Source organism: Caretta caretta, chromosome 8, assembly GCF_965140235.1.
Source record: "Caretta caretta isolate rCarCar2 chromosome 8, rCarCar1.hap1, whole genome shotgun sequence".
NCBI classification, from domain to species: Eukaryota; Metazoa; Chordata; order Testudines; family Cheloniidae; genus Caretta; species Caretta caretta.
In genome coordinates, this window is record NC_134213.1 from 25,003,911 (window position 1) to 25,031,380 (window position 27,470).

The 27,470-nt window shown below is 40.2% G+C and overlaps 1 protein-coding gene across 3 annotated transcripts in view; it reads left to right on the plus strand.

Moving 5' to 3' along the window:
* Window positions 1–27,470, plus strand: part of GABRG2 (gamma-aminobutyric acid type A receptor subunit gamma2) — a 98,849-nt gene that overhangs the window by 34,156 nt on the left and 37,223 nt on the right. For all 3 annotated transcript variants that reach the window (XM_048861508.2, XM_048861510.2, XM_048861509.2), the window contains exons 3-6: window positions 859–926; window positions 2,560–2,780; window positions 5,501–5,583; window positions 6,245–6,382. In XM_048861508.2, coding sequence (XP_048717465.1) covers window positions 859–926; window positions 2,560–2,780; window positions 5,501–5,583; window positions 6,245–6,382 — 510 coding nt within the window. The remainder of the gene's footprint in view (window positions 1–858; window positions 927–2,559; window positions 2,781–5,500; window positions 5,584–6,244; window positions 6,383–27,470) is intronic.

A 27,470-nucleotide genomic window follows, 5' to 3' on the forward strand; every position in this document is an offset into this window, starting at 1 on the left:
AATTTTTACCTATACTCCACAAAGAAAGTTAACATGAGTATTTATGTGGGTAACACCCACTGATAATACTTATGTACACATTGTAAAATTAGCAGAGGAATTCCCAATGAAACACACATAACCAGAGTACTTGTATGGCTTGTTCTCCCAATCCCAGACTTTAGGGAATAAAAGGAGTGAAACATCCATAAAAATAATCTGGGAAGACTGATTTTGTTTTTGTTATGGGTGTCTGGAATTAATATGGTCAAAGTGGGAGAACAATATTTCAAACTAAACTAGTCTAACAATTGTTTTCCATTCCTGTTTTGCAAGCCCCAAATGTTGTTTTGGGCTCATGAAATGTTTGTTTATCTGCAGACATCACTTCAGGCTATGTCAGTCACGTTGCATTGAGTCCCATCATGTGAAATGAGTGCTGAAACACAGTGTAAGAGGACTCTGAAAAAAGTGTGTGTTTTCTCAAGGAGTTGCATTTGATAAAATTTGTTTTTGAGAAACAAAGTCCCCTATACAGACAACAATACATAGGCATAGCATCATTCTGATCTCACTCACATCAGTGTATTGCCTTTGAGTCCCATAATTATTCCTCATTTACACCAGTATAAGTGTGATCAGAGTCTGCTGCTGAAGTATCTTTGTCTATTGAGGAACTAGAAATATTGCCGTAAAATTTATTTTTTACTATATTTGCTGTTTGGAAATGTGTGTTTCTCTCTCTCACTCACACTCACACCTCCCACCCCCCAAACACACACAAAATAGACACTCCAAAATAATAACCTTATGTGTAATTTTTATTTAGTGGATTTTGACCTTGATTTGTATCAGCAATTCTTATTGTTTTCCTTGCAGTGAAACCAACAGTAATTCACACTGACATGTACGTAAATAGCATCGGTCCAGTGAATGCTATCAATATGGTAGGTAACTGTTTTTAACACTTTGCTACACTTTTAATGATCAGTATATTCGGTTTGATGTATGCACTAATTCCTTTATAGTTGCAGTGCAATTATGTTTCCATTATTTTTGACACTGCACTGCATGTATTTTATTTTAAAAGTCTTATTATATCAAACTCATGGAGAAGAGTAGGGCATGGTTGTGAGTGGAAGTGGAGGTTTTCCGTACATCAGAAACCGGTATGAGCGTGCTTAATAACATTATTACATGGTTACTAGCTCACACTTGTGCAACCACGTTGTGGTCCCTTATTTAATCATACAAGGGCTTGCAAGAACATATTAATTTGGGTGAGGATGGACCAACACTTTAGTATTCTTGTCATCTCACAGCCAGAAACAGCCTGTGTAATATGTACGTCATAACACTTGTGTTAGAGGCATTGTTTGGTATAGAAATACAGACATTGATCATGACACACAGTAGAATGAAACGGAGGTAGAAGGATGGATCTGCAATTTAATTAACTTTTAATTTTTGGAGGGTAATAGGCCTTCCTCAAGAAATACCAGACATTTACTTTGATCCAGTATGGTTTTAAATGACCTGATGTCAAATATCCCATAGTTAGAGGTGGCCCCCTTCAGCCTGATCCCTAGGATTCAGTACACCTCTGAATCCTCTTCCCCCTCTCCCCATGAGGTGGAATGAACGTGTACATGAAAAGTTAGATAGGGAAGACTTAAGGTCTGCACACTGATAGGGTCTGCCAGTTTTCTACTGGATCTCTTACGTTTACCTGTGATAGCTGGCCCCTTTGATCTTCACAGGGAGTGCAAATTGTAACAAAATTACAAATGTCACTATTAACATAAAGGTTTTAAATTTCTCTCCTAACTAACCTAGAATTGGACCTCCAGGATGCTTCAAGGAAGGAGCAAAACACCTTGCCAGTCTTGCCATATGAAACAAATATTTTCCTCATGCCCCAAACTAGTGACTGGCCAGACCCACAGCCTCTTGGAAACACAGTTCAAACTATACCTCTAAGAGCTGCAGAATGGCTGCTGCACTCCCTAAGAGCTTCATATGGAGCAAGGGGACAAGCATAAGGGACAATCAAGTCTCCCTTCCTTCCACAGACTGGCCAACGGGAGGCATGAGGAGGCAGAGAAATCTCTCCCTTCCACTGACCCCACTCCCTGATCAGACATGATCTCCATGTGCATTCTGAGTGCCAGGGCAGGGAAAGAGAAAGAGGAGGTTCCAGCTTAGCTAAGCCTTCCCCTTCTTTCCATGCCTCCTCACAGGACCCTAGGGATTGTGTATCCCCTACCAAACTGATCAAACACACACCTCTCCCAACTAAGACTGGCTGGAGAGTGGGAGGGACACACTGACTTGAAAAAGATACAACCAATAGCTATCAGTTAGCTTTGGGTGAATAATGGGAAAAAACAGCATCAAACCTTATTTTTGAAAATAAAAATCACAAAATTTATCAAAAAGTTTTTCAACCAGCTTTAGCATCAATCCCTCTCATAGTGACTGCAAATACTTTTTCAGGTTTTTCAGAGAAATGCTTTTAAAAGTGCAACTCTGACCCTACCATGCACAATCTTTTCACTACTATTTCTGATTAATGAACAGGAATATACAATCGATATATTTTTCGCCCAAACCTGGTATGACAGACGTCTGAAATTCAACAGCACGATAAAAGTGCTCCGTTTGAACAGTAACATGGTTGGGAAGATCTGGATACCAGATACGTTTTTCCGAAACTCCAAGAAGGCTGATGCTCATTGGATAACAACGCCCAATAGGATGCTCAGGATCTGGAATGATGGCAGAGTGCTATATACACTAAGGTATTACACTTGAATTTAAATTTGGTTTCTCATGGAAAAGCAAAGAAGTACATTTTATGCAATTGTAATGTGAATAAAAAATACCTTATAAATTTCTAATCATAGGAGAGGTTTAAACATAACTGGAATGCATAACTTAACGTAACTTGCTGATTGTAATTTTAAAATGTCCTGGAAAATGTGAAATGCATAGATCATTTGTACTTTGTCTATTTAGAAGGCTGGATATTGCCATAGTTTAAGTGTCTCATTTTCATCCAGATTTTAACATCCTATTCCACAAGGAATCTCACTAAAGTAAATAGAACTACATGAGGAGTAAGGAACTATTCAATATAAGGTAACACAATCTTCTCCCTGAAGAACATTGTGTTTACAATGTATTGCTTACCAGTTGTTTTGCCAGTCTTATAATTTTCTCTTCTAGCTATTAAATTAGAAGATTTTAAAATCACTGATTGAATTAATCAGTATTTATGACCAATTTGCATCAAAGTTTCCTGTTCTCATTCAAGTCCATTTCATGCTCCTTTTGACGTCGGTGGAGCTGGATAAAGCTCCCAGGTGAAAAATGTTTAATTTCTGGAAATCCTTGTGGAAATACAGACAAAATGGGTGAGGTAATATCAGTCATTTAGAGTCTGATCCAAAACCTTTTGAGTTTATATTCATCAAAGTTTTATTAGGACAGTGTACATATCTATCCATTCATATATCTCCCTTTTGGTTTCTTAGAGGTTACTAAACATTTTCTTTCTTCTTTGCTTAAGAATCTTTTTTGATGTTGGAAGAAATGTCTGAATTACAAGAGTTATTTTGTAGTTATTTTACATTCATTATGCATCACATTTTGAAGAAGAGATAAGAAAATGATTGGAATTTAAATCCAGCGTGAATCAAAGTCAGTCTGATAAATCACATCCTACATCTGCTTTTGAAATGTTAAATAGGTCTTAATATCTCAAACCATGCTCTCTTCTCTCTTCAGACCTCACTACTTTTCTCCTCAAAACACTCAGTTTCTCTCTTTAGTGATCTGACATTAACTTGTAGTCAGTAGTTCTATTAAATATCATGGTCAGTGCCAGTAACATTCAAATTCTAATAATAAACCTTGGCTTGAGCTAAATGTGATCATCTCATCCAAAATGTGCCTCAGAAATCGAGCACACAATTTGAGAGATCCCATATTAAAAGAGTATTGGAAGTGACAAAAATATGGTATATTGGTAAAGGCTTGTGTGTTGAACCTTGCCGGAATTATGCCGGGCTCTAGCCACTACTGGTGGTCACTCGCTTTCATGAGCACTTATTCCCTAACAAATCTTAAGTGATTTTCTAATGAAAATAGTGAGAATCTTGGCATTTGTATGACTATGTTCTAGCCAACCTTGCCCCTTGCGGCAAAATTACTAACACAGACTTAAGCTTTTCTGCAAGCCTGAAAGAACCAACTGGACTCACGCTAGTGAGTGATATTAAAACATCCCCACAACAGAAAACAAACCCAAACTGTCACTGAATTTATGGACCATGTGGTAAATTCAAACAGTTTTAAACAAGGACACCAGTGAAAAAATCATTTAGAGATAAGAATATCATTATCTGATGAGCAGATTGCTTTGCCTTCTTGGTATATATCCGGTGATCTTGAAGTCGGATTGTCGAGGGATGAAATGTGAGAGGAAGAAAAAGGCAGTAATCTCAGCAAATAATTACTAAATGCCCAACCCTGCTCCCATTTCAATCCCAGGCAAAACTCCCATTGATTTCAAGGGCATTGGGATAGGTTCCTCTATCATTGCTGTGGGGAGAGTGTGCATTTCTGATTCAGTTGCTCTGGAAGGCAGATGGCTCCTACATCTTCCATTCTGATCATCATCAAAGCATGAGATAGAGAAAGCATGACTGCAGGAGACAGGGTGCAATATGGCTTTGGAGAATGGTTCTTGGACATGCACCAGCCAACAGAGAATGCCATCACCACGGGTTTCATAAGGGTGGGATGGAAATTGCAGCTTTCACAGAAGAGTCTTGTGGTAGCACTATGTTCTGCTACTCTCTCCTTGCTCCCACTGCTTTTCAAAGACTTCTCTCCTTTCCTACTGAATAATTCCCTCCAATGCATGTACCATGCAGCGCATGCCCTATAGTGGAGACATATGTACAACTGGCAATGCTGAAGAGGTCAAATGTGAAATAGAGACTTTTTTTAACTCTCTAGAGTATTTCTAAAATAGACTTTTTCTTATAAAATACATCTATATAAATATAATGACAAGCTATGATATAGAGGTTTTGCTGGCACCCATTTGAAATGACTTGCATAACTCACTCATGGCATTGCTACTCATAAATAATGTTGCCGTCTCAGACTCACTCCAATAAATCCTTTAAAACACGCCACATTTCACCTTCTCTTTTTTGCAAGGGATGAATAGATGCATTGTGGGTAGGGAGTGTAATTAAAAAGAAAAACACAATATTCACTGCTCAGATACATGCAATAACCATCATATATTCCTACACTTTGAATCGGCAAATAAATACATCATCATGTTTTAATTATACCCATTGTATACAGTGCTTATGTGCGTTGTACATTTTGTATGCTAGGGGCATGTTAATAAGAATCTTGGTTTGTGTGCTATAATAGTAGAAATTACTGTGGCATGCGCTGTAATTTCTGATACTAAGCGTTTGTCATCTCTTCTCTTTAGGTTGACAATAGATGCTGAGTGTCAGTTGCAGTTGCACAACTTCCCAATGGATGAACATTCCTGTCCTCTGGAGTTTTCAAGCTGTAAGCAGTGTGCTAAATTACCTATCCCACCTTCATTTGCATTGACATACTCAGGGCCAGATTCTTAGCTAGGGTAAATCAGCATAATCTGTTGTCTTCAATTGGATTTGGATCAGGGAGGATCTGGAATTTATTTGGTAAAAGTGTACACATTGTATATGTTCACAGATATAGTATAATAATGATACTTGAGAATGTTATGTGCTCTGAGACATATAGCATAGAGGAGAATACACAGATATTCATAATGCTTAATTATGCTTGCCATGAGAGTTAGGTTTTATTAATAGATGTTGTGATCTGGATCTTTGTCACGCTTGTTGCATATGGGTGTCACTCCACTGACTATTGTTGGCATGTGGATTGACGTCTTTGAAATCAGGCTATAGATTTGACCATGACTTTAGAAGGGCCAGATTGTGTCCTAGATGTCTCAAGCTGGGGTGGGGGGGAGGAAGAAGAGGAGGCATTCAAAAATGCACTTTTGGAAAATAAATAAAATATTGAATTGAAAGGTAACTAACATACCCTCGCTCCCTTGACTATGTTACTCCATATTTTTCTGGATAAATAGAAAATGAAGCTGTTTCCTACAAAGTAAATTTTTAAATTAAAATTAAAAAATAAAGATTATGAAGCTGTATTTGGAATTGTCTTGAAGATGGCTACCCCAGGGAAGAAATTATTTACCAGTGGAAACGCAGTTCGGTGGAAGTAGGAGACACCAGATCTTGGAGGCTCTACCAGTTTTCTTTTATTGGACTGAGAAATTCTACTGAAGTGGTGAAGACAACCTCAGGTAAAATAAGCAATTTTTTTTATAATCTGTTTACATTCAAATTATTTTATGTTAAAAAAGGTAGATGATTGTATGGAGCTCAGCACTGGCAATTAATAGAACAAATTGATTTTAACTCCTTAAGAGTCACCAGATCTTCATATATCCTGCAAAATGAAGTACTGTCTCTTGCACAAGTTTGCCCTGCACCCTCAGCAGTACAGGAAGGAGAGAACAGCCTTTGGGAGGCCACAGTCCCCCCTCCAATGCCAGTGGATGGGGAGCAGAGAATAAGTGGAGCCTTGACTGGACCCCCTGAGGACACTAGGCTGTGTAGCTGAGCTGTTGTGCAGAGGATAATAAACTACTATCGGGCCATACTTGATGATACTTGTCCCTCCTCCCCTCAAAACAAGGGGGTAGCCAGGGAGAGAATTGTCACATAAAGTTACAAGTCCCTGCTGCAGCAACATAGCTGCACACTGCCCCTTACTCAGGGCTAACTCTGAATTATTAAAAGCTACTATGAACTAGATATGGTATGTCTCAGATAGTTCTGCTCCATATTTCTATCTGTGTTACCCTCCTTCAGTATGTGTAATAGACTTCAAAATGATAAAGTAAGAAGGTCACCGTTTTAAATATTATTCCATTAACTAGGCAGGAAAGTGCATGCCACTTTATAAGTCAGGTCAGAAACACACACACACTCTAGCATTGGTGGTGGAAAGAATTAGCCATTTGGAGACTAGTGGAAGTTATTAAGGGTCCAGAAGGGTATTGCATACTAATATTCTTGCATATACATTTCTTTTGTATTTTTTTCTTACTTTCAAAAGGAATGTTGAAAAGAAAGAGGTTTCTTTTGATTATACAAATTTTATTCCACAAGTTCAAAGAGATCTGTGGGCTTGTGACAATAATTAATGACAATTATTAATAAAAGGGTCGCATTGCCAGCATAATCAAAAGGAGGTATGCTAGTGCTGAAAGCTGCCTGCTTGTACATTATACACAGTTCAAACAATGCAGTTCAGGATTTGTCAGGTTCCTAGTTCCCAAGAAAGTGGATATTAACCACTAATGACATATTTAGTCTTCTGGGTAGGAAGAAAGAACTGATGCTTCTTAGCCTGTGGTCACATTTGTCTTAAAGCACTTTCTACCATCCTTGCTGTAGAAAATATTTTGTCATCTCATTAAGGAAATGTGTGACCTTTCACCATTCCTGGCCAATGAAAGGTCAAAGAAGGGCAAGGGGAGAGTGGGGGAACATGGTTACTAATAACATGCATTGTGTAAGGCATGGTTGAGTCACTCATGCCCAAAGCAAAAATATAATCAGCAAGAATCTCTCCTCAGTCATGCCCCTAAAACCGGCACATCCACAAAAGGCAGCAATGAATAAGTGGATGGTTCAAGGGTCTGGTCCTGCTCCTATTAAAGTCTGCAGCAAATCTCACATTGACATCACTCAGACTTGACTTGCATTTCTTTTATTTGCTGTTTCCCTTTCCTTGTTTTTTCCATTCTCTAATGGAGAATATTTGGCTGGAAGGGAAAAGTAATACAATTTGAACATACTACAAGCTTCAGTTCCATTGTTCCACTGCTTTCTGCATTTGTGAATCAAGGCATTTGATGATGTATCTTGTAATGTTAAGAGAGTGCTCATTGAAAGAAATGATGCATTCTCACAAAACAAAAACCTCTTCCTCTGGGACCATTAATCTGGTCTGAGAAACCATGGTAGTGCTCTGAGAGAACCAATAAAATTTAAAGTTCATATTTTTTATTAATATGCTGATGCACATTGCCCTTTTTCATTTACTTAAACAAATAAAGTAATCAATATTAATTGTGCATTTAAAGTCAGTAAAAACCTACTTTTGCCAGCACTAGATCAGTGACAAGAAATGCTTTCCAAAGCAACTTAGTCCTGCCACGCTTCTCTTAAAGGCCTGCTGGGGCTGCAGAGACAACTTGAAAAAACATTGTGTTCATAGGCATCCCCTTCCTATAGTGTTTATCACATGTTCTCGCTATTTTCTTTTCTCTGTTTTTTTTATTGCTAGAGCTATTTGCATGAAAACTAAGTCTAGCCTTGATTCAACCCAGTGCAGGTGTGCAGGGTCGTATGTATAAACAAAATTAGCATGGGAATCCTGCTCCTACATCAGTATGACTGCTACTGCATGAGCCAGAAGGCCAAAGATAATAGCATATAGCTAAGTGCCTTATTATCAAGCTGAGAATTGCCGTTACGACAAGGTGCATAAGATTCATTTCTACTCAGGGTATGTCTACACTACCTGCCGGATCAGCGGGCAGCGATCGATCCAGTGGGGGTTGATTTATCATGTCTAGTCTAGACTCGATAAATCGACCCCCGAGCGCTCTCCCGTTGACTCCTGTACTCCACCTCCACAAGAGGTGCAGGCAGAGTAGACGGGGGAGCGGCAGCAGTCGACTCACCACAGTGAAGACACCATGGTAAGTTGATCTAAGTACGTCAACTTCAGCTACGTTATTCACATTGCTGAAGTTGCATAACTTAGATCGATCTCCCTCTTCTCTCCCTCGTCAGTGTAGACTAGGCCTCAGTGTACTTATTCTTAAATGCATTCCATTCGTAGCCACGGTCCACACTTACACAACTGCAATGCAACCAAGCTATATTTCCTGCTGTTCTACCCAGGGTCCAAAATTCAATGCCTTTGTTCCCTATGTGTTTATTTCATGCTGCTTATTCCTCAACTGAGTTTAAAAGTCAGAATTTCAAGCATTCATGGATACATTTGCATATAGCTAACTTATATGAAGAAATCCCCAATGTGTGGGCACAAGTCAGGCATTTGGGCACACGCTTGGCCTGTTTGGTCCCTAGAACTCTATCCACCTCCACTAGTGACAGTCCTAGTAGTGGATCCATAGCATAGATCAGTGGTACAATCATTGGGAATTGTTTTGCAAAAACTCCCTAAAGTAGTCAAGGCCTTACCATAGCTGCCAAATTTTGTGTAGCTCCATGTGTGCCATTTCTCTGTACTGATAAACAGTCACTAATTACTACTTCATGGGCCCCTAGAGCAGTGGCAACTGGGAGCAACTTGGTGTGTTGGAGGAGCCAATAGGGTTCAGGTTATTGAGGAATAGCTATGACCTGGAGGGAACAATACTTGGGGGGGGGGGGGAGAGGAAAATCTGTTAATTGGATGTGGAGGGGAGAGAGCCTAGAGAGTTTTTGAGTGGCTGGAGGAACTGGCACAGCCTGAGAGTTGGATGTGGAAGACACCGAGGGAGTTGTTCTAGGGCAGTAGGAGTCTGGAGCAGCCTCCCCAAATCTGCTTTTCTTTCATTTTAGCACATTTCCTACTCTGTCCAACCCTACCTCTTAGTCAGAACCACCACTGCCTCCTGCTTCCCAGCACTCTATGCTGGCCTGGCTCCAACAGTAGGAGCAGACTAAGCAGAAGCAGAAAGGTTCCCTAAAACTTGGTGCCAGGGCGGCCCCCTGTGACCCAGGGAAGATACCTCACTTCCTGCCAAGCCCAGCTGAATGTGCGAGCTCTTAGCTGGGCTGTGAGGAAGCACAGCACGGCAGATGAATCCATTACATAGATGAATGCAGATGATGCTCTAGGGTCCACCCAGGCCAGTAAGGGGTTCAGTCAACACCTGCTTTGCAGCTCTGGGTGCCTGAACAGCTACGCTATTGTGGCTCACAGCCCTGACACCAACAGCCAGAATACAAGCATGCAGGTTCATACACTGGCTTCCATTGCCCAGTTACTCTTTGCAGGGGAACCTTCTCTTCCAGCCCTGTTTTCTCTCCCGGAAACCTCTTTCTCTGCCATGCCAGACCCTCTTACTGTAGCACCTAGAAAACCTAGTCAAGTTTGCTGCTCCTTTGAAGAGACAGTACACAGCAGTTTATTAGCTGGAGTTGACAAATGCTCCACTTCAGTCAAGCCCCCGTGTTAGTTTATGGTAAAAGTAAAACAAGTTTATTAACAAAAGGACATAGGTTTCAGTGATACCAAGTATAAACAATAAGGATAGAAATGGTTACAAACAAACACAAAGTAAAAATATGTTTCTAAGACTAAAACTCAACTTAACAAACAAAGGTATTTGTTCAAAGGAGTTTTTCTCACCATGGACTTTCTTCCAGCATGGCTGGTTAAACCTTTACCCAGGACACAACAGACAGAGCTCAAAGCACTTGGTTTCCTTGACTCCTTAGATCGGGGTGGCCAACCTGAGCCTGAGAAGGAGCCAGAATTTACTAATGTACATTGCCAAAGAGCCACAATAATACATCAGCAGCCCCACCCCCACATCAGCTCCCCCGCCCTGCTCCCACCACCTCTCGCCCACCTGCAGCCCCACTGATTAGCGCCTCCTCCCCCTACCCCCACACTTCCCGATCAGCTGTTTTGTGGCGGCTCCGGGGGGGGGGGTGAGGGGGAGGAGCGAGGGCATGGCAGGCTCAGGGGAGGGAGTGGGAAGGGGTGGAGTAGAGTAGAGTGGGGTCAGGGCCTTTGGCTGAGCAGTGAGCACCCCTCCTGCACATTGGAAAGTTGGCGTCTGTAGCTCCAGCCCTGGAGTTGGTGCCTTTACAAGGAGCCGCATATTAACTTCTGAAGAGCCGCACGTGGCTCCGGAGCCACAGGTTGGCCACCCCTGCTTTAGGTGAAGGATAACTATAGGGTTCTCTCCCCTTCTTTTTATAGTTCAGCAAACCTTTGAAATATATTGTTTGAAAAGTAAGCCCAGACAAAGTTTCTCTCTGCTGCTGTCTTCCCCACTGCTTGTTATCTTGATAGCTTTGTTACCTTATGTGTAAGTGTACTTCCATTATCTCTGCCTGATGAGATAAGCAAATTCACATTATTTTATCTATGACAGACTGGGCTTATGTATTATTGCCCAACACATTTAAAGAACATAATTATAACCCTTTATACCCATGCCATACATACACCACACGATTTTCAGGACTAGTATGTTAAGAGTTTTGATATGATGTCTTACATGACAAGTTTTAAATACAGATTATGACAACAATGTGGTAGGTGTGGTGAGTGCGTCAGGCCTCACAGGAGTGAGCTGTAGCTCACGAAAGCTTATGCTCAAATAAATTGGTTAGTCTCTAAGGTGCCACAAGTACTCCTTTTCTTTTGACACAGAGTAGTGAACAACCCATGGGGCCTGGGTATCACAATAAGTGTCACATAAGATGTGTAAGACCTGACAGCCCTGCCTAAATGACTGCATGCATGTTAGGTAGCTGTGTGTGCATGCACACAACCAGCATGTTAGACACACACACACACACACACCCACACACCTATCAGCACACAATTGGGAGAGCCCAAATTTGGAAATCTGGCCCTAGAATATTGCCCCTACAAAAGAAAAAAAATTACTAGAATATCACAAGCCAATCTATCATCTCCTTTTAAATGCAACGAGTCATCCTGAGTTGTGAACCTGTTCCCATAAATAGTGAACTTTTCAAACCATCTCTAATTTACCTGGAAAGTCACATGGAACCAAAAAATCAAGTGATGACTGAGCAAATGGGTTCTAGCCTCCGATGACATCCAGGATTTGTTTCATGTAAGGAAGAAATATTAATTCTAAAGGTGCTAAGCTGCTGTTGCTGTTGTCTACGAATATGCCACTGACATGAATAGATCATTAGACTCTCAGTAGCACAGTAACAGTCAGAGACGCAGCCAGTGCATTCTGTGTGGATATACCTGGAACATTTGGAAGCTTTCAGGCAGTTAATTCATTTGCCAAATGATTTCACTGTGCAGCAGGAGACAGCTCTTCAGCATCAGATTCTTAACTGGAAATAATTGCATTCTGCCCGCAAATATTCCCCTGTAGTTTCAGTTGGATGCACTATTTTTTCCCCTACTGAAAAGCTATTGTGATGCTGGTACAGAGTGGCTGCCACCTATAGCACGACACCAGAAGTAACTATGTTTTAGCCATGGGTGAAGTGAGCTGCCTGTGCTGTGGAGTTGAGCAAAGGGGCAGAATGTCATTGAGAATCAAGTTTTTGTTTCCTGAGATCTGTGTTGTTGGAACAGCAGTGATTTAGCTCACATTCTTTACAATAAAATACTTCACATGTCCATAGGCCATTACCACACAGCTGTATGAAATATTCATATTGAATTGAGCTTGGACGTGAGGTTTCATGCAGTCCATGAACCTCAGTCCATCTCACAAAATCTCAGTCAACCTATATTGATGTTTTGTACTCAGGTAGGAAACTAACCTCTCTCCCCCATGCAGCCTTCTTTGCTTGCATGAGTAAATTTGGTCAGAGGTATTGTTCTGTTAAACAGAACATATTTACATGCTCTTATATTTGATCTTGATGCACCATTGTAATGAAGTGAACAGCTGGCAGGCAGTCAATCCTCCTTGGTCCTGGAGAGCACCTAACAGTCATCAGTTTTCTCCCATGATTCTGCTTTAAGTTGAACTATGGTCTTGAAACATATACTTTGTATGTCATATTTAGAGGTCTCTGTGGGAAATGGAGATGCTCATGTAAACTCAGCAAACCATCACACAGTGCACTGTTTCCCAAACTTGGGACGCCGCTTGTTCAGGAAAAGCCCCTGGTGGGGTGGGCCGGTTTGTTTACCTGCTACGTCTGCAGGTGCGGCCAATCACGGCTGCGGGAAGCGGCGCGGGCCGAGGGATGTACCGGTCGTTGCTTCACAGAGATATTTCTTATCCATGTGATAATCTTTTAAATCATATTTACCAGGGAGTAAACTGATGTCCTCCAGCAGACATGAGACTGCAATTCCATGGCAGCTTCATGCAGTGATTAGCAGTATTCAATTTAATAGTGGCATGTTTAGAAGACAGGGGCATGTCCAATGCCTCGTTATGGAGTGGCTATCCCCAACTACCATAACAGTGTTTTTGGCCACTAGCAGCCAGTGAACATTTGTGCAGCCTAAGTCTGTTCTAACTTATGATGGGACATGACCATGGCTGGCACACCCAACCCAGGATCAGGAAAGTACAAAGGTGACTTATGTAGCCCAATTCTCTCCTGCATTAGGCAAGATTTCAAACTGCTCTTCTGCTTCAAGGCTACCCTAAAACTGGCTTGCATGGCTGCAGGTGGTTCTCTTCTACATAGCACAATCCTGAGATTGTTTAGAAGCCAGCCTAGTACAGGGGCAAAGGGTTATGGCTGAAATGTCCCTATACCTAGCAATGCCTCAGGCAGACAATGCAAGTTAGTGCAATCCTTAAATTGCTCTAAATTGAATTGATGGTCCAGCCCAGTGAACAGCAGCCACAGGACTGGGGGTGGTGAGGAGGGGGTTTTAAAACCACCTATGCACATAATCCCTCCTGAGCAGTACCAAGTGTTCCATGGCCAAAGCTGAAGAATTTAGCTAGTGAATATGTGCTAAATACTTGTATTCTGATTTAGCAGTAGGCAGCACTCACCTAAACATTGCACAGGTGCAAGGCAGTGGACAACCAGTGTGTCTGAGATTATCTTTGGGATCTTTATTGGTCCCTTCTTAATGCTTTAGGAGGATATTTATTTCGCAACCCTTGTTTGCTTTTTTTTTTAAAGCAATACTAAATGATGACTTAAGACACAAGAGCCAAAAGAATATCTTCTCTGTAGGACAATGGAACATTTAAAGCTGCAGGCAGAAAAGACAGATTGAAACCCCAAATCTTGATATTCAGCACCCCAGTGGTACAGTAACTCTTACGTTCTCTGTCAGTTTAAATATTTCTGGCTGAATACTCCTAAGGAATCATAGAAGTGTAGGACTGGAAGGTACCTCAATAGGTCATCTAGTCCAGTCCCCTGCACTCAAGGCAGGACTAAGTCTAGACCATTCCTGATAGGTGTTTGTCTAGCCTGTCCTTAAAAAAAACCCTCCAATGATGGAGATTCCACAACCTCCTTAGGCAATTTGTTCCAGTGTTTAACTATCCTGACAGTTAGGAAGTTTTTCCTAATGCCCAACCTAAACCTCCTTTGCTGCAATTAAAGCCCATTGCTTCTTGTCCTACCCTCAGAGATTAACAAGAATAATTTTTCACCCTACTCCTTGTAACAACCTTTTATGTACTTGAAAACTGTTATGTCCATCCTCAGTTTTTTTCTTCTCCAAACTAAATAAACCCATTTTTTCAATCTTTCCTTATAGCTCATGTTTTGTAGACCTTTAATAATTTTTGTTGTTCTCCTCTGGATCAGCTCCAATTTGTTCATATCTTTCCTGAAATGTAGTGTCCAGAACTAGACTCCAGAAGATACAGAGAGAATCAGCCAGGAGTCTTCCTTGTCTTGCTGCCTATGAAAGTAATCCTTAGGGTAGAGCTGGGTGAATATAAACAATACTAGTGAATATTTTTTATAACAAAACCTGTTCATTGATGGCATACAAGACCCTCCTTTTATTCATTGATTTGTGCATATTCAAGTGAAATTTTTTTATTCGTAAAAATATCTGCTGTGACTGGGCAAGGCTAGATGGCTATAGTAAAGTAATGGGAGACAGATATATTAGCCACAGGCTAAACAAATCCCTGTTACCAGGTTAAGCAAATGGCAGCTGCTCCAGGTCAATTAAGCCACCCTGTGGCCAATTAAGATCTTTCCAGAAGGCAGGGAGGACAGCTAGGTTGATTGGGAAACCTGAAGCCAATCAGGGGCTGGCTGAAAGTAGTTAAAAGCCTCCCAGTTAGTCAGGTGGGTGTGCATGTTAGGAGCTGTAGGAAGAAGTTGTGCTATTGGAGAGACTGAGCAAATACAAACCATATCAGGCACAAGGAAGGAGGCCCTGAGGTAAGGGTGAAGTGGATCTTGAGGAAGTGGGGGCTGCTGTGGGGTAGTGGCCCAGGGAATCGTATGCGTCCTGTTTCTAAAAAGTCAGCTACCATAGCTGATACTATTAGGGTCCCTGGGCTGGAGCATGGAGTAGAAGGCAGGCCCGGCATCCTTTCCTTTGCCTCCAATTAATCACTGAGACTGGAAGACAACAGAGACTGTGCAAGGGAGGGTAGCTTCTCCATACCTCCTTTGCCGGCTTATGATGAAAATGGCTCAATAGTCTGTGACACTTGCCTCTAGAGAGAGAAGGGCTACGTGGAGGGTCACAGTGAGCCTCTGAGGCTAGTGAAATCTGCCAGGAAACGCACGACCCACGGAGACAAGGACAGATCTTTGTCACACTGCAGAATGCAAAACTGCCATTAATACAATAATACTTGTGAGTGGATTCACACTGGATGCATTCTTCAGTAAAAACTTTTTTATTATTCACACAAAATATTTGTTTTTTTTTATTGTTTCACAACAGTTATAAAGTTCTAGATAAATCTGTGAACAGAAACAGGACTTTTCCTATTTATAAAATTGAGAACCCCCAAACAGGAAATAGAAACAATACCATGTGATTTATGTGACCAATCCTACAATAGCAAACACGATCAGTGAATCTGCATAGCAACCATTTCCTGAATAGTTCAAAAGTTCAAATTTAGTCATGCAACTATTAATCAAGCAATTATGAATGAACACATCTGTAGAAATTATAATCTATTCAGGAACATTTGTTTACTGTGGATAATTTGTACAGCTCTAGATGAGGGTCATCTGTTCAGAAAGTAAAGGTGGAGGTGAGAGCACAAAAATATATCTTTTGCATGTCCCACCTTTGGTCATCCAAATTGGTTAATTGTGTGACAAATGAATATTTATAAATGTATTTACTCAACTGCATGGATGAACCAATTTACACATGCTTACGTTTTTGCCTGATTTTTTTCTGTCTCCTAATACTACACACACAGATAGGGACATACCCAGCTGCAGCTTCACACACAGATGCTGAGATCAGCTCTGCATGGGAAAGCTCAGTTAAGGCACCTCCCAGTTGCTAACACACACCCTGGAGTGTAAACCCAAAATTATATAGTCTTGCGCTGCACATGGAACAGCATAAGCTCATAAAATTCACCCCCTCCCTCAATGTGGAGAGAGATATGCAACAACTTTCTGCCCCAAGTTATTATTTCCACACACTGGTTTAAGAACAAAACAAGTTTATGAAGTACAAAAGATAGATTTTATGTGATAGCAAACAGATCAAAGCAAACTACCTTAGTAAATAAACAAAACCACAGACTGAATTTAACACACTAGATATGGATTAGCAAATTCTCACCCTGAGTGATAAACAGGCTGGCAGATTCTTAAGGCACAATCTGCCTTGGCTTTCCCAGGTTTTTATACACAAGCTAAAAATACCTCTAGCCTGGGACCATCACTTCCCACAGTTTAGTCCTTGCCTCTCAGGTGTTTCCAGGTGTGTTGTAGGGAGAATGAGAAACCATCATCCTTGTGCGTGTGTGCATTTCCTCAATAAGCTATTATCATTGTTTGGCCTTTTTACTATTGTACCTGAAAGGCTGCTTGTGAGTGTTTTCAACCTCACAACATGTTTCAGTAACAAAGACATAGCCAAACTTCATAATTTCACATACGATGATAGCACATACAATCCAATGAGATATTACTGTCTAGCAGATCAAGACTTTTAGAATGATACCTCACAAGGCATACTTTGTACAAAACATATCCTAATTACATGACAGTGGTGAATATTGGGGTGCCAGGATGTCACATATACATCCAAGAAGACCTATCAGTCTAGATACTTATACACCCCTCATCACTGTAATATCAAAGTGCCTTAACTTCATTAATGGATTTAGTCTTATGACACACCTGTTGAGTTTAGGAACTATTATCTCCATTGTTACAGATCAGAAACTGATGCACGGGGTAAATTAAGTGATTAGCTCAAATTGACAGAAGAAGTCTGTAGCTGATCCAGGAATGAAACCAGGTTCTGTTGAGCCCAGGTTTAGTGCCCTTTCTGCTACACCATCCTTCCAAAAAGTTCAGTTTCAACCCAATATACAGATGGTAGAGAAGCTCATTCCTTTGATGCCTCTTGACTAGGAAAAATGGCTAAAGATATTTTGGCTTTTGCTACTATTATGGTGTTTAGGAGCTACAAAGAATCCATCGGGAGCCCAAGAGTCCACCGCACCCTGATGAGTGGAGGGGAGACATCCTCAGTGGATGCTGTTCTTCAAAACGTTCCCTCTTTCCTCTAACCTTTAATCACCTTTGTCTTGGCCTGGTTGGAGATTTGCCAGTCTTCTGTTCCTCAGTTGTGCAAGATAATGGCTTTCATGTGTTATGAAAGCTGTGTGACAACATTCTGTATTTGACAAAAAGATGCTGTAAAACAAGGTGTCACTGGTTCATTGCTGGTACTGAAGTCCATAACATTTCACAAATACCCTTAGAAGTCTCACATATATATTGAAGAGCAGATGAGACATGATTAAGCCTCTTGGGACTTTGCAGATGACAGGCTTTGGGGAGGAGAATCAACTGCCCAATATGACCTTCTGGGGACTGGCCAGGAGGAATAATCAAAGCCAGTTTAATTCAAATCTGCTTATTTCTGACAGGTGCCTTAGGCAGGTGAGCAGCATCTCATGACCAACAGTGTGAAAAGACCATTCACCAAGACATTCTGTACTATAATCTGAAGTTGTTGTAATCACCATGGATCTGACCCCATGGCAAGTGAAGTCAATAACAAAACTCATATTGACTTCAGCGGTGAAGGTCAAACTCCATGTTAGGGAACAAAAGCTTCTAATACACACGTTTGTGAAATCCAACAGGACAGCCAGGGCATCCAGGAAATATAATTAATTGAGGCCTATTATCTTTGGACATGGTGCAGCAAAGTTTGTGATGCAGCCCTGCCATGCTGGTTGGAGAAAAATAAATGTCATTCTTTCAGTAATAATAACTCTCAGTGGGAACTTTGGGGCTAATGTGACCATGATAGTTGCATCAGTGAATGCTACGATTCCATAATTTTGTTGTCTGCAATGAACTGGACTATTGGAAAACAGCTCAATGCAAAGTGCTGGGAGGGAGCACAGAGCCAAGAAGGCTGAATTATAAAAGATACATTAGCCACATACGGCTGTTGTAACTGAATTGTAACTGAGTTTGAAGGGCTATCAGAGTTTCATTGTTAATGCATAAAAGTATTCAGAGCAAAAAGACTTCCTAACTTTGTAACTATCTTTTTACAGTGGAAATTTAGACTTTGTGGACTAAAGGTCTGAACTGATGGGGAAAATCCTGTGTTCTTATGGAAATATATATTTTGAACTCCTCTACTTTGAAAGATGTACTTTTCTATTCAAGATGGCATTGACAAAGATACTGAGAACTTTACACTTCCATTTTCTGCTTCAAGTTTGCTTGCTGCTGACTGTGGCTATAAGGAGAGTTGAAAGGCTCTTTGATAAAGATTTTCTCTTTAGGGAAGGTTAAAGGTTTCAGTAATAACATGGGTGTTGAAATTTCAGTGACCAAAATTTAGCCATCTTATTCCTTGATCAGTCTTGCCTATTCATGGCTGTAATGCTGCCTGACTCACCCCAACAAAGTAAAAAGATGACTTCCCCTGGCAGGAAGTGTAGCTGAGTCATGAAAGAGCTCTTACCCTCAGATAGTACGAGTGCCCTATTGAGCAGTTCCTCTTTGGGCTCAAGTTTGCCTTTCTATGTATGTGCCCTGCAAGCATGGTTTACTACAGCTTTAGGAAGGACAGGTACGGATAAAAGAGATTAATATACAAGCAATCAGAGTGAAGGAGCTGCCAGATTTTATAAACATCTCAGTTGCTTCTCGTGCAGAACTAATTAGAAAAGCACAGATGCTGAATGCAAAAATTGGTTTTGTAATAAATATAAATATAGGACTGTTTCTGATCTGAGAGAACAGTGACTTCAAGAAAAAGAATCACTCACCTATTTAAAATAGTAGGGAAAATAATTTGATCATATAAAGTATGATATTTAAACCTGTAAAAAAGAAAGAAAGAAAAAAGGCTTCTTGACTGTTTTCCTTTCTAAGGATAAAAACAGCAAATCCTGAGTCTGATCCCATCTTCAGAAGCATTTTCCACAAACTACTTATAGACATCACAAAAACAATCATGTTGTCCTTAGCACAGTTGTGAATATAGCTCTGTAAGTACTGATGAATCTTTGAGGCACATTATGCATATAAAATGAAAGTTCCCCTATACAGCCCAGTTCTTTTTTTCCCCTTCCTGTTTGCAGTAAAATCATAATATTCATATGAATGATTGATTGTCATGGAAACTGTTGTAGTATCACAAGAGAAAATCACTGTAATTTTATTGTTTGCAGTTGGAGATGGATCTAATTAAAATGAATTGTGATGGGAAATCAGTAGTTCAAAAAGATTATATGCAATGGCTTAGTGGCTAAAGAAAATGTAGATTCATAACTACTTTTGAGCTACTCTGAGTCTGTATATTAAGTTCTATTTTAGAAGATTTTTCTGTAGAATAGAAGGGCACATTAAAAATTATATAGGAATAAGTGCTATATTCTGGTGAGTTGCCTGAAATGCTATTTCGAATTTTCAGCACCTAGCAACTTCCATGTCTAAACAACTTGATACATTAAACAATTCTGCAACAGAAGTAGGATGTAAATCTACTCTGATATCCTGAACTCTTGAAATTAAAGCTATTATGCAGTTATGGAGTCATGAAGTAGGCGAGGTAAATGGCATGCTGATCCACATTGCACTGATTCTTGGATTTCTTCCCTACTCATGCTTTAGTTCTGGAAACTCCATGTGTCCAAACATAACAACCGACTCACTGTACAATTATTTCAGCCATGATTACTTCTCTCTTTTCCCCCCCTCCACTTCTTCCTTCCTCAACTACTTCCTGTTCCCCTTGCTGCGGGAGTAATTTATTTGAATCAGGCTTTAAGAAACCTAAATTGCTTGGTTAAAAATTAGCATTAGAAAGAATGTGTGAAGGCACTGATAGCTTGATGCGGATGGTGTGCATCATGGAGGGATTGCTCATTTGAAATAAATTTGGATTTGCCTCTGGTGTATATGTGTCCTAAATAATAAACACATATGCCTCCAAGGTTGTTCTTGCCCAATTAAATCCGTTCACTCTGTAAGTGCAATTGCTAGCTTCTCAGCTTCATGTCATTACACAGCATTTTTGGTAACCTACTTAGCTAAGGTGCTGTGGGTTTTCCATCACTGTATTTGAGTGCATATAAGTGAAGAGACTGATTAAATGCATGACAGTGCAACAGACGTGTCAGAGTCACACAATGTCAATACGTGTTAACAACCAAATCAACTTAAATATGTCCATATGAAAAAACAGTCTGAAAAATAAATTTAAGACCATCAGGTTTTTAAGAGACCTGGTGATCAGCTGACATCAATTAGCATAGTTCCATTGGGTCTACAAGTTTACTTTTAATTGTGTTAGAAATAAAAAGAAAATAGAAATAGGAAGTTAAATGGAAATGGGCACACCATGTGCAGGCTTTTAGTAGAATTCCCTATAATATAGCTACCCATAGGTAAATGCTGCACATGCTGTTATATTACATTTATTGGTAGATGTACTCTATAGTTCCACACATGAGATCATTTTGCTTTGGTAACATTTTTAGTATAACTTCTTAGGCTGAGTCGCCTAGGCAGGGAAATACAAGAGTGAAACAAATACAGTAATCTCTCCTTCTGAGTGGTAAACAATATTTTATCCTTATGAAATCAAGTTTAATAAATGAATATGAACTGGCCTTCTTTCTGCTGGTAATATTAATTCTTTATTGCAAATACCATATGTCTTTATTTCCTTTTAAATAGGGCATAATTTCTTCATTTTGAGATATATGCCACTTATAAAAAAAGAAAATACAGTCCATTAAATTAGTTCCCTGCTGCCACTGAGCAGAGTGTACAATTATTAGAATAGTATAATAAATAAAATATAGCATTCTCTAAAGATCTGCAGGATAAAGTTATGCTATAATGCTTCCCACTTGTATAATGCCCTACATGAGGGAATCTCAGAACAGTTTACAAGCTAATGAATTATGCCTCACAACACCCATTTTTAAGTGGACAGGTCTTACTGTGTCATGAAGAACAAACTCCCTGGTTTGTGAAGGCTGAAAATGGTTGTGATACTAGTCAGCAAATTTCTGTTCCTTAGAAGTCAATAATACGTATGGCTGGAAAAATGCTTATTTTTCAGATCACTTAGGTTGTAGCTCATCTAACAATTTTTCCTCACTCTGAGTTTTGAGCACCTGGAGAATGCTAGTTTGACCTATCGCTGATTTGTCATATAACCTGTGTCATCACTGGTCATATGCTATTTTTTAATTTCCTGACTAAATAAGTTAAAAACCAATATAAATGAGAGCAGAAGCCTTTTTATTTTGAATAAATAATTATTATTTGTGGTCCTAGTATATATATTAAATTATGCAAAAATTAAAGTTAGTAAAAACTGGGGGGAATTTTCTTGGAATATAATCTGCTGTTATCCACTCAAATTCTTAAAAACAGAATCCTTCCAAGCCTCCCTCACTGAAAGTCCATTTTCTCAGCTCACTGCACTAGACTACTAATCTGGAACAAAGCTATCAAGAATAACGAGGTAAAATCACAAAGAAGAAAGGTAATGTCTCGGCCACTACGATGGCTCTTACTCACACTGCAAGTGCAGGTTCAGTAGCAGTAACCAAAGGTAATTTATTAGAACATCTTTCACTACTGCTGCCTCTGCAGCTGTGCCAGAGCCAAGGGTCCTTTTTATCATGACTCCTTGAAAAACAACTTAGTAGCAGTGTTAAGTTGCCATCCAGAGAAAACCAAAGATATTACTGTCTCACACAAAAGGACTTTCCCCCCACCATCTCTATCATTAAAAGACCCCAAAACTCTTATTAACAGGCATGTTATAGAAATAGAAAGAACTAATAAATGTTCAACTATGCATGGAAGCAGATGGTTTATTGGCACCTGTGGCTGCCCCTCAGTTCCTAGTGAAGACAAAATCTCATTGAATTGAGCAGAAGAGACAAGAACTTGGCAGTGAGAAAGTCACTGCTAATGAATGGTACAAACATTAAGGGTCCAACTATGGATTCTAAAAGCCTGAGCTGTGCTGGAGATGGGAAGGAGATGCACTGTCTGAGAACTGGTATGTAGAACTATTAACTCTTCGGAAGGCATAATGCTGTCTGGGCACTGAGGGAAGCCTGCTTGGGAAATGGTTCAAGTTACACCTTTGCAAAGTGTTCTGCGTGTCCCCCTTAGTGTATCTCTGTTGGGGCACAAAGGAGAGGGGTGATGCCCTTCTTTCTCATCCCACCCAACATAAGACTTCATTAGACAATTAGCTCATATTAAAACATGGTCTTGAGTGTCACTGTAATATTATTTTAAACACTCAGTGCAGACAAGGACTGTCACTCTTTAATGTCCTATCAGCTGGCTAAGCTAAGGTAAACCCATCTGGTATCACATAAACCTGTTTATGCTGAGTGTTAAGTCATGATTAATATTGTGTTAGTTACCACAACTCCTCAAGATTGTAATGCTAAAACACCCTACTGGTGACAAGCAGGCATTCCCCCTCTGGAGCTCTTAGCACACCTCACTAGTTTCAACCCATCCAACAGACACAAGCATGCTCCCAGGTGAGGTAGGTGAAAAGGGCTCCTTACCCTGTATTCCTCTCTGTAGTGCATTCACATTTGTCCATAAATGTATGCAAGTTGATCAGAGGATTTGTGTCTCTCTGAGTTTAGATTTTTTTTTAAAGTAATACATGACTCAGAATTTCAACAAAAGCTCCAAAACAGAGCCATTTATGAGTCTTGAGAAAGTTCAGTTCATTTTTGTTTTGAATTAATTTTCTCCAGACTCTGCAACTTCAACTTCCAGACAGGATTCAAGCCAGAAAAGCCAAAATACCTTATGTGTATTCCCATTACATTTTTTGGATATACACTGAAAGCATGAAATATAGAACTCTTCTGCAATTTTCAGCCTAAATTTTCAATTCTAAGAGATGCATGTAGTTTGGATATGGTTCAGATAAGCATCCAGGATTTTGGGTACCTAGTGAGCTCTGCATGCAAAATTAGGCAAAATATGTTGTTTGTCTAATAATCATCGATCTGTTCCAGTCCGGATGACGGTACATTAGAAGAGTTGAGACAAAAGCCTTCACAACAAATTCTCCCATATCTATGCCTATCTCTTGCCTGTGCTGATTTCTCTCATTTTTAGAAATGCTAGAATTCATTTGCAGAGCCCAGTTGCAGAGTCCAGGCGACTGACTAGTTGAGCTAGAAGAAAAGGAGTACTTGTGGCACCTTAGAGACTAACCAATTTATTTGAGCATAAGCTTTCGTGAGCTACAGCTCACTTCATCGGATGCATACTGTGGAAACTGCAGAAGATCTTTTATACACACAAAGCATGAAAAAATACGTCCCCCCACCCCACTCTCCTGCTGGCAATAGCTTATCCAAAGTGATCCCACATTGTGGGGAGAGGGATCACTTTGGATAAGCTATTGCCAGCAGGAGAGTGGGGTGGGGGGACGTATTTTTTCATGCTTTGTGTGTATAAAAGATCTTCTGCAGTTTCCACAGTATGCATCCGATGAAGTGAGCTGTAGCTCACGAAAGCTTATGCTCAAATAAATTGGTTAGTCTCTAAGGTGCCACAAGTACTCCTTTTCTTTTTGCGAATACAGACTAACACGGCTGTTACTCTGAAACCTGTAGTTGAGCTAGGGCTCCCTGCAGTTGCTAAAGTCAACACTGGAACTCAAAAGGTAAATTTAGGGACTGTCAGTATGAATATCTGAATGCAAAATTGGTGGTAATAATGTAGGCACCCAAGTTTGAAAACTGGGTGTACAGTATCTAAATAAATATAAAGGAACGACTCAGTAATGTTCCAGAATTAAGAAAAATCACAAGGAATAGAAATTTACTTTCTGAATTATAATATTACAAGTTTCAGTGATAATTTACTTAGATTGTAAACTCTTTGGGGCCAGGAACTGTCTTTTTGTTTTGTGTCTATACAGCACCTAGCACAATGAGTCCTGCTCCAGGACTGGGGCTCCTCCGTTCTATGGCAATACAAATAAGTAATAGAGGTGAAAAAAAGAGCCCGATCTTGGAACCCTTGCTCAGAACTGTGAGAACTTGCTCATGCAAGCAGTCCCACTGGCTCCAATAGGATTACTCACATGAGTAAGTGTACATGAAGGGGTATAAGGGCTCCAAAATCTGGCCCACAAAGCTGAGCAGACACAAAGGCTTTCTCTTGAACAGAGACATTTTTATACTCAAACTAGATGAAATATTTCAGATTCATTGGCATCCCTTTGGGATGCAATTTAATAACACCATTACTGTGGTTTATCCAGTTAAAGCCTGTGGTCATTTTGAATTGTTTACTTGTCTTGTTTTGCTTTACTGTGGTGCTTTACATGAACTGCTGACTCTCTTGGCTCCTACTTCACTCTCCTGTATGCAGTGTGTGAATTAATGGTAAATGCTTCTTAGGGAATGGTGCCACTGGAGGCTAAAAAGAAACGTGCTGCTGGACAGACAGCTTGTTGAAGGAAGATTGCTTCCTTTGTCCTTATAGGAATGTCAACTTGTCTAAAGACACTGGCAATCAGTAATAAAGAAGCATTTTCACATCCCTGCCAGGAAATTCCTGGGCTTCTGCTAAACAAATACCTCCATGTAGTGTACGATGAGCTATCAGTGGGGTTTTTATCGCTTCGTTTGTTTTTTATGTACCCTGCTCAGCTATAACAACTGACTCAACATCATGACTGATTTTGCGTCACTTAGAGGCTATGAGTAACGGACTCCCGCTGCAAGCGAATAGCCAGTGTATTATTCCTACATCCAACCAATCATCTCAACCTCAGGTCTATTATGATAGTGTCTTCCACAGAAAGATAAACATGAACGAGCTTGGGTGACTGTTTTATGCATCCTAATCTGTTTAGTCACATTGACAGCTTTATCTGTAGAAAATGAATAACATGAACACAGTGGCAGTTTAGCTCAATGCAACCTATGTTACTATACAGGACCCTGCACTTCCATAGATTCTGTATTACAATGCACATATCCAACTTGCCAGGACAAGCACCATCCCTGATTCCCTCTCTGTGTTTCTGCCTTACTCTACTGCTGCAAATTACAGCAAAAAATGATTTTTGCAAGAATGCAGTTTGGCACCAGCTCCATCTCCTAGCTTTCCAGTCCATTTAGGGGGTCACTAGGAGCGGCTGAAATACCATACACGAAAGGTTTATAGCCGGAAGGAGGAGACAGGCTGAGTTTCATAGGTGTATAGAATGAGAAGGGATGATGAGACCCATTTGCCTCATATAGGGTCCTGCAAAACATAGGTCCATCCCTGCTTGGAATTGGTAATGTATCTCCATATTCAGCATTGGGAAGTCAACATCTGGGGTACAAGTTTCCAAAATGTGAATTGTCCCTCATTCCCAACACCACTCCCATTTTGTTCATCAAACAAGGTAGAAATGTTAACTAAGACATGAAATAGCACCAGCTATTCTGTTTGCTCTGCAAGCCACCACCACTATGAATAGCAGGAACCAAAGGAGACAGGTGGCCTTAACCACAATTTTACAGAACCTAAAACAGGCTTCAGAAGCATAGTTTTAAGAAATGGTTCCGAATTTTCAATAGAACATTTTAAACTGGTCCAGTTGGTGTAACTAACTTTTAATGGAAAACAACATGTCTATGATGGTACTGGTTCCAGGGACTTAGGGTTTCTGAAGATACTGACACTCCAGTTGAAACCAAAAGAGGCCTCTTGGAGGTTATTGGAATTTCCCATTAGGCTCAGCTCATATTTTAGCTAAAGCAGCTTTTTCTGCCCGCTTGCTGCTGATTCAGTAAGTTTAGAAGTAGCAGCCAATGCTCCATTATGGTGTTCGCATACACCTGATGAATGAAACCATTTTCCAAGAGAATCTTCTCTATTATCCTTCATACCAATATTAGTCTCCATTTATGTGTTTATATGTCCCTCATCACTATAGTATCTGAGCTATGGGGATATGAAAAGTCTTTGTTGTCTGTCCTTAATGATGCCTAAGAAAAAAGGCAAGGCCTTGGAGACCTGTGGAAGACCTTATAAAATTATGTTTAGCAGCTCCTGTACTATTTGTGAGGAAAGGAAAAAACGCATCCTAAAATCAAAAGGACTTTACAGTGGAAAATACCATTAAATTCAATAAGTCAGAGACATATTTGGAAGTTAATTTTCATAGTTCAGAACTAATGGATAAAATAAAAGGTGCTAGAGCTGACTGAATAATTTCAAATTTTTTTTGGAGGGGAAAAGGACAATTTTTTGTGAAAATTTTCATGAAAAATGGGGCCCCTTTTTTGACCAATCTCCAAAAGTTTCTACTATAGAATTCTTCAATGACAGGCAGACCTGACCTCTGCCCTCTTACTAAGGGCCAGATTGTCTCAGGCTGTACTTATCTGTGCCTAGGATAATAATGAGTAAGGCTCCCTCTTATTTCCCTGCACTGCTCTGCTCAGGTAGTCACTCTGGTTGAATTGAGAACATCGGTGCTATTCACCTGATAGACCCTACTTGGAGGAAGTGGGTGCGGAGCAGTCAGAGAAGTCAAGAAGTGCATGGAGCTCTAGCTCTGTCCTGTCTTCTTGTTGGCTAAAATAACTGGCTGAGTGCACAGGGAGGAGTAGACTTTTCCAACAAAAGGGGTGGAGTAGTTTCCTCCTCACCCAGAAAAAAGTGAGCAGCTAGAGAGGCTGTTTCTCTCTCTGTGTGTGTCATAATTCCTTCTCTGGTGAAACCCTGAACCAAATGAAATTCACCTCAGCCCCAATCTGAATCTGTGTGGGTTAACCCCTGTGCCAATAATGAGCCCCACAGAAGACCCAAAGAGAAGAGCACTGCAAGTATCATTTTTGGCAAAGCTTGCCTAGGTTTGCATGGCTTTTGCTAAATTTTGTTTTAATAAGATAAAATTAAGTTAAAACTTACACTTTGAGCTTCATCTGG